We start from the raw sequence: 8,331 nt of genomic DNA on the forward strand, positions 1-8,331 counted from the left end.
GAGCACTGCTAATATTGCGACTACAGGGACAGTCAGGAACCCTGTGGTGAGCTCCCTGGTGCCCCTGGCTTCCCTGGAGAATGCTGGTGGAGCCTTATCCAGCCTCAGAGGAGCAGCTTGGGTCATGGCTCGCTCCCCAGTTTACCATCCAGGAGTCATTGAGTCAGAGCTTTGTAAGTCAAAAGGGAACTTGAACAATGCTGGGGGCTTATAGAGAAATGCAAACTTCAGAAAGAAAGGCAAAATCCAACTCAACGTTCATTTCGCTCTGCCATTACCCGTCCTTCAGTTCGCTTGTAAGGAGTCCTGTTTTTTTTCAGTTGGCTGACACTGAGTGAGTCACGTTGATGCCACAATGGCCTTTCCCCCTCAGACTAAGTGGCTGTTGTGGAACCCTGTCCTCTAAGCCTGACGTGGCCATTGTTTTCCTGAAAGCAGAGCCAGTGTGATCACCTACAAGAGCCCCTCGTGAGGGCTGATGTGACTCAGCCCACAGGCATGCTAGCTACACAGGCCTGCCTGCTGGAATTCTAACTGGAGAATCAGGTAAAAAACACCTGAGATGAAGCCAGGCATGTTGGCGCACCCCTTTAATCCCAGCACTCGGGAGGCAGAGGCAGGTGGATCACTGTGAGTTCGAGGCCAGCCTGGTCTTCAAAGTGAGTCCAGGCCAGCCAAGCTACACAGAAAAACCTTGTCTCAAAAAACCAAAAAAAAAAAGCTTTTTGGCCTCGGCGGCAGAAGCAAGATGACGAAAGGGACGTCATCCTTTGGGAAGCGTCACAACAAGACGCACACGTTGTGCCGCCGCTGTGGCTCTGAGGCCTACCACCTTCAGAAGTCGACCTGTGGCAAATGTGGCTGCCCTGCCAAGCGCAAGAGAAAGTATAACTGGAGTGCCAAGGCTAAGAGGCGGAACACAACTGGGGCTGGGCCGATGAGACACCTAAAAAATGTCTACCGGAGATTCAGACATGGGTTCTGTGAAGGAACAGCACCTAAACCCAAGAGGGCAGCTGTTGCAGCATCCAGTTCATCTTGACGATTTCAAGCAGTCATAAAATAAATGCTCTGGTTTCAAAAACAAAAAAACAAAAAAAGAAAGAGAGAGAGAGAGAGAGAGAGAGAGAATGGGAAGAGACCCTCAAACCATCCACTAATGGTCTAGCCTAGAAGGCAGCAGCTGCATGAGACCTCTCTGCACCCTAACCAGTCAGGAGTTCAGGAGGTGTTGGGGAGGAAGTGGACGCCTAGATGGGATAGCTGCCTGTCAGTTGCCCATGTTCCTGTAAATAACTCCAAATAAAGGTACTGGTTTGCTCACCCATTGCACCATCTTTCTAGAATGAACAGAAATAGGCTCCCTTGAAAAAGTTAGGTTATACCTTTCCAGATTTCTCTGTCTTTTCTTCCCAAACACACAGACAGGCAGACACACACACTCACACATACACACACTCTCACACATATATACATACACACATACACACTCATATACACACACTCACCCTCTCACATACACAAATACACACATACACAGACACACACAGACAGACATACACACACATACATACATACACACTCACACATACGCACACACTCACCCTCTCACATACACAGATACACACACTGACACACACATACATACTCACACATACACCCACACTTACCCTCTCACATACACAGATACACACACACTCTCTTACACATTCACACACACACTCTCTCTGTCTCTCTCTGATACCAAACACTGGCTCAGTCTCAGCCCCTAGATGCACACTTGCACAGTGACCGCTTACGCCGACTCTCTGTTCAACTAGGATTCAGAATAACTCCAGACACTACGGTGAGACTTGGGCTAATGCTGGTTTCTCCTCGCTTACACAATGAAACTCGTGTGCTAACTCCCAGCATGTCGTATCGGTGCCATGTTCCTGGCAGATTCCCAGGTGTGCTCTGTATCTGGTTCCTGCCCAGGTTTCTGGCTGACTAATCCAATGAGTGGGTCAGTTGAAAGTAGAGAACTTTGGCTGAAAGTCAAACTCCACCGTGGAATCTTCTAGAGAAAAGCAAGTGTTTATAGAGAGAACAACCCAGGGTGAGGTTGAAAGCAGGAGACAAAATGATACACATACAGTGTTGGTTTTTCTGAACTGAAGAGAACTGTAGGCAGAGGCTACACTGTGGAGCGTCTCAGGGTGGGCTGAAGGGTTGTCACCAATAAAACAATGGATGGGTCCCAGTGGGACGTTAAGATGTCTTGGGTGGTGAAATGGAAATAAAAGTGAAGAGAGAAGGAGGAAAAAGAAAATAAAAAAGAAAGAAAATGGCCTTAAGACTTGCCTGCGACAAAACACTTGGCCCCACTGGCCACCTGCTAATTTAGCCTTACTTTTGGCTCAGCGGCAAGTGTCGCTTTTCAAATTCAGCATCCGCAGCAGGCTGTGATTTAAATGTGGGGTGCCCCTGTAGGCCATGTGTTTGGACAGTTTCCCCAGCTGGTGACGCTGCTGTAGTTGACCGTGGGGCTAGAGCAGGTGGCTGCTGGGGAACAGACCCTGGGTTTCCAGCCTGTCGGCTTTGACTGTCTCTCTTCCTGACCATGTAACCAGTCACCTCAGCCTCACACTCTTGCTGCCACAGAACCATGGGCCACCAGACCCATCCTCGGCCCATCAGCCAAAATAAACACTACCTTCTTGCTTCAGTTGTTTCCTGCGGGACACATGACCCTGATGGAAAGAAAAGTAACTAATTACCTTGCCTGTGTCCCGGGGTTCCCTGCCTCGCCTGTGTCCCAGGGTTCTCATTTTGTTTCATTTCACTACAGATGTGAAAATTTTGTCCCAGTGCAAAATCCAAGTTTGTGACCAGCAATTAGCAACGAGGCAGCATGACTCAGGGTTAGAAACAAATATGTTTCTCAAGCCAGCCCTGGCCCCTGGTGTGGATAGCAGATCCTAGCATGCACCTCAAGGATGCTCAGTCTCTATCTTATGTCATAACCAGATGCCCATTTCTGACCAGTTTCTGACTAGGCTTGTTTCTAGACCTCTGTGCAGTCTACGGCCAATGGGTGATTATCTGTCATTCCATCCTCTGCTGATAATCCTGTTATAGTAATCAGAGTTCTCTAGAGAAACAAGTCTTATAGAATACATACGTGTGTGTGTGTGTGTGTGTGTGTGTGTGTGTGTGTGTGTCTGTGTCTGTGTTTGTGTGTGTATCTCTGTGTGTGTCTCTGTGTGTCTGTTGTGTGTCTGTGTGTATCTGTGTGTGTTTCTGTGTGTATGTCTATGTGTATGTGTCTGTGTGTGTCTCTGTGTGTGTCTGTGTGTGTGTCTATGTGTATGTGTCTGTGTGTGTCTCTGTGTGTGTCTGTGTGTGTGTCTATGTGTGTGTCTGTGTGTGTGTGTCTATGTATGTGTGTCTATGTGTATGTGTCTGTGTGTGTCTCTGTGTGTGTCTGTGTGTGTGTCTATGTGTATGTGTCTATGTGTGTGTCTGTGTGTGTGTCTATGTGTGTGTGTGTCTGTGTGTGTGTCTATGTGTGTCTGTGTGTCTGTGTGTGTGTCTATGTGTGTATGTGTGTCTGTGTGTGTGTCACAGCTAGTTCATCAATGGACTGGCTATATGAACAGAAAGTCCAGGAATGCACTAGTTGCTCAGTCCACGAGGCTGGCGTCTCAGCTGGTCTTCAGTAGCCGCTGGAACCCTGACGCAGTGGGCCCTGATGCCAGGGAAGGAGTGGACTTGCCAGCAAGAGCAAGCAGGCCAAGAGAGCAGCTTCCTTCTGTCATACCCTTCACACAGGCTGCTAGCAGAAGGTGTGGCCCCGGTTAAAGGTGCATCTTCCCACCCCAAAAGACTCCGATTAGAAGCGGTTCTCCCTCACAGGTGTGCCAGATGTAGTCGAGTTGGCAATGGAGCGTAGCCACCACGCTTGTCCTACCCCATTGGAATGGAGATGGTAGGTTTTGACAAGGGGGCTGACCTTCCCTAGTGACACTTGGACTATCGGGATTACAGCTGGGTGCAAAGAAGACTTGAAACAGCTCGAATAACTGCCCTCCACACATTGGAAATGTGCTTCCTCTTGCGTAAGATAAGCCTAGGCATCACAGCTGAAAGGCAAGACTAGCAGTAGTCGCCAGTCTGCAGTCTGGTTGCAGTCCTGCCCATGGCACAGGGTCTGCCTCAAGGCTGCCCGTACTCACCAAACACCACCGCATGCTAGCGTGCCAGGCAGAAAAGAACCTGTGGGTATCTGCCTAGGGAAGAAAATTCCAGAAGGCTCTGTCTACTATCTTAGCCACTGTTGGGCAACAGTTTCCATCCTGCAGGGAAGTCCTTTAAGCAGAAAATTAAACAACTCAAAATAGCTTCTGAAAATTCTTGAAACCGACCAGATTCATCAGGTCCCTCCCTCCCAAAGTAAGTGATAAAGCTGCTCAGAGCTGCTCCCTGGAAGAAGCAGAAAGCAGCCGAGCTGCCTGGAAGACGTTAGACCAACGGAGTCTCCAACCTGTTTAGCTTAACTGTAGGCTGTACAGTTCGCTCCAGGGTCCCAGTTTTTTGTGAGCCGCCGTCACCTGTGCTGGCGTGGGCCTTGGTGACACAGCTGTCTTGAGCGATTTTTGCTTCTGTATGTAGCCACCCCAATAAAACTTATTGGTTCACCAAGTTGGACTTGGGTGATATCTACACGTTGGCCCCTGTGGACTCCCTATCTGGGGTGAATAGCGTCTCCCTGTAATGTTCTGTCACACAACAGCCACTATTCTAACGCTATGAAGAGACGCCATGAGCACTGCAACTCACACGAAGGGAAACATTCAATTGAGGGCTGGCTCACAGTCCCGAGGGCTAGCCCACTGTCACCATGGCAGGAAGCAGACAAGCATGGCGCTGGAGCAGCAGCTGAGAGATTTACATCCGGGTTCACAGGCAGGAGGCGGAGAGAGTGACACGTCCCCTTTAACAAGGCCACACCTGCTGATCCTTCCCAACAGCTTATCAACCGGGAGCCAGCGGCATTCTTATCCAAGTGCCCACACTTGCCCAGTCTAAAGGAGTGTGCCAAACAGTGTAGAGCTCGGGCGTGCGCGTGCTGGAAGTGTAAGATGAACTTTTACTCCCCCTTCTCAGTTGTGTCTGTTAACCTAGGCTGCGTCCTGGAAGCTTCTAGCCTCTGTACAATCTAACCTAGGCCTACGATGTTTTCAGCCTCTGAGACTTAACAGCTTAATCAGCTCACCCTTACTTGTTCTTCCTGAGCTCTGGGCTGGCTGGTTCAGCTCAGCTGTTCTGGCTCAAACTCTTCTCCCTGCTGCCTTATTCAATCTGGCTTCTCTTCTCTGCCTGGAATTGCTCTGCTTGGCCTCAAACCAACTCAGCCATCTGCTCTAATCTTCTGGCTCCTTCTCATTGTCTGGCTCATTCAGTCTTCACCTGGGTTCTCTCTCTGCAACCATCTCTCTGTTACTGTCCTGGTAAAAACTGCCTCCTCCTCTCTCTCACTCTGTGTTTCTCTCTTAAGTCGCTTCCCTTTCCTTTCTGTTCTCATAAGAGTAGGGTGAATCCTATTCTGTCGAACTTTCTCTGATGTGTCACTTTTTCTGCCACTCAATTAGACAGCACTTTCAAACATGGGTGCTTCCTTTTATAAACTAATTTTTATCTTCATTGTTTGGGATTAAAGGCATGCACCGTCATGCCTGGACCTAAGCTTTTCTTTTCCTGATACAGGTCTATACCAGGCTGGCCTGAACTCAGTTCTGCTTGCTTCTGTCTCCTGGATTAAAAGTGTGTTTGTATCCAGCCGGATCACACATACCTAGGTCTTTGGATGTAATTTCTTGCCAGAGCAGCCATGTTCTGAATTAAAATTCCTCTACATGGACACATTCCTTCTTTACTTGGCTTGCATAGTTAATAGAGAGTCCTGAATTTTTATTTGCCAACCAGGCAGCTGTAACAGTTTCATTTGACGAGACATATTGGAAGTTCTCTGTCAAAGCTGAGCAGAGGGTTAACAGGCTCCACCTTCTGCCTTGAGGGGTTTTCATTATTTTTCTTTTTTCTGTTGTTTTTAATTTGGTTTTTGCTTTTTTTACTTATCATTATTTTTTGTTTTTATTGGTTTTCTTTATCTATCTGTGTGTGACATGTGGGTGTACATCCCCTCAGAGGGCAGAAGAAAGCTTAGAATGCCCTGGAGCTGAACTTACCTGTGACCGTGAGCTACTAAAGTGGATGCTGGGGACCAAACTCTGGTCCCCGGAAGAGTAGGGAACACTCTTAAGTACTGAGCAATCTCTCCAGCAGCTTTTGTTGTTGTTTATTTTATTTTATTTTGTTTTTGAGACAGGAGTTTGCTAACTCTCTGGCTGGCTTTAGTGTTTATCTCTTTGCCTACCATTTTTAAAATATTCATTTAATTCTTTTTAATGTTTTTTAATTATATGTATGTATGTGTGTGTGCCTGTATGTCTGTATGGCCACTGAGAAGGCCAGAGCAGGGAGTCAGAGCCCCTAAAACTGGAGTTACAGGTGGTCGTGAGTCACAGTGATGCTACCCAAACCTGGGTCCTTTCTAAGAGCAGCTAGCAGAAGACAGCAAGTGGGGCTGGAGAGATGGCTCAGTGGTTAAGAGCACTGTCTGTTCTTCCAGAGGTCCTGTGTTCAATTCCCAGCAACCACATGATGGTTCACAACCATCAATAATGTGACCTAATGTGCACTGTATACATAATAAATAAATAAACAAATAAATACATCTTTTTTTTGAAGAAGAAGAAGAAGAAGGAGGAGGAAGAGGAGGAGGAGGAGGAGGAGAAGACGACAGCCAATGCTCCTAACTGTGAGCTGGCCCATTATCCCCTTTTATGTCATTTTTACCTAGGACGCTCATCACTATGCCCAGAGTAATTAGCCAGCTTTTCTTTTCAGTCCATCCACATTGGCCCGTTTATAATATTCCATTTTAGCAGCGCGATAGAAAGTGTGGTTTCCCTTGAGAGTTAATTTCAGAAAGAAGCATTTTGTCTAAAGCAGAGGACAGTGACAACAGAATCCTCCTCACTGAACTCTGCAAGGTAACTTCGCCTAAATCTCTGGGTCTTTGTCCTGTTTCCTGTCTCACTTCCTTGCACCACTTAGCACTTCGGTTTTGTAGTTAACTTTAAGGAAACAAACACAGGACTTGAATGGTGATGTCATCATATGAAAGTGGGGAAGTCAGGGAAGTGGGGAAGCGGCTGCCTCATCATCCACCGTGAGGCAGTCAGCTAACATTTAACACCAACATGTCACCAGTAGGTGAGCATCCAAGTTATTTAAAGTTCTTAAAGAGCGTGATTCATCCGCTCCACTGAAAATGGAGAGGAGGGCTCTGTTGACGCGGTGTCTTCCTTGAATAATAAGCAGGAAGCATAATAATTAACCATTATGCCCAAGAGAGTAAGCCTCAGTCATCCATAAAGCAAGCAAGGACACCTGTGGTTTAGAACCTCCACACACAGGGCTCCATGCTCTTTCGAATAAGACGTAAACACCCACATGAAGGCGAAAGGACTGCTTTTTTAAACGAAAAAAAAAATGCCTTCTAATGTGAAAACTAGTAATTTTAAGGTCACGGAGTCAGCAGCAGCAGGAAGTGGGCTGAAGACCCAGCTGCTCCCTCGCCTGTGGTGGCTTGGGCAAGCTCAGAGACCTCTGCCTGGTAACACCAGGGCTTTGCTCGACCACAGAGGAGACTTTCCAGGTGGGCCAGGATGAAGCTGAGATGCGGGCTGTTAGGAAGAGGGCATGCATGTGTGCCCATGTGCCTCTGTGTGTGTGTGTGTGTGTGTGTGTGTGTGTGTGTGCAGGTCCTCTGCAACAGCAGCACATACTCTTATCTGCTGAGCCATCTCTCAGCCCCAATTAGGAAGAGATTTTATATAGACTTAACCATGTGAGTGTGGGCATGGGCACAGGTCTGGGCTCCTCATGAAAGAGTCCTGAGTGGAGGCATCGAGATGGCTCCGTGGGTAAAAGCGCTTGCCTTAGAGTCTGAAGACCTGAGAGTTCACTGCTAGAACCTACATGGCGGAAGGACATGCTCTGTGTCGCACACCTGTGTCAGATCATGTGCACACCCGTCCCACCTGCATCAGGACATGTGCACACCCCTCCCACCTGCATCAGGTCATGTGCACACCCCTCCCACCTGCGTCAGGACATGTGCACACCCCTCCCACCTGCATCAGGTCATGTGCACACCCCTCCCACCTGCATCAGGACATGTGCACACCCCTCCCACCTGCGACAGGACATGTGCACACCCCT

The 8,331-nt window shown here is 48.1% G+C and overlaps 1 protein-coding gene across 1 annotated transcript; it reads left to right on the top strand.

The window, feature by feature from the left end:
• Positions 1 to 726: 726 nt before the first annotated feature.
• On the top strand, positions 727 to 1,104 carry LOC311588076 (large ribosomal subunit protein eL37-like). The gene has a single exon (XM_084765555.1). It carries the CDS (start codon positions 749 to 751, stop codon positions 1,040 to 1,042), a length of 294 nt encoding a protein of 97 aa, XP_084621681.1. The 5' UTR covers positions 727 to 748; the 3' UTR covers positions 1,043 to 1,104.
• The last annotated feature ends 7,227 nt before the right edge of the window (positions 1,105 to 8,331 follow it).

The sequence above is a fragment of the Acomys minous genome (genome assembly GCF_964271855.1).
Source record: "Acomys minous genome assembly, chromosome: 17".
Lineage (NCBI taxonomy): Eukaryota > Metazoa > Chordata > Mammalia > Rodentia > Muridae > Acomys > Acomys minous.

Coding starts and splice junctions, on each gene's coding strand:
- LOC311588076 (XM_084765555.1), top strand. CDS start 749: ATGACGAAAGGGACGTCATCCTTTGGGAAGCGTCACAACAAGACGCAC.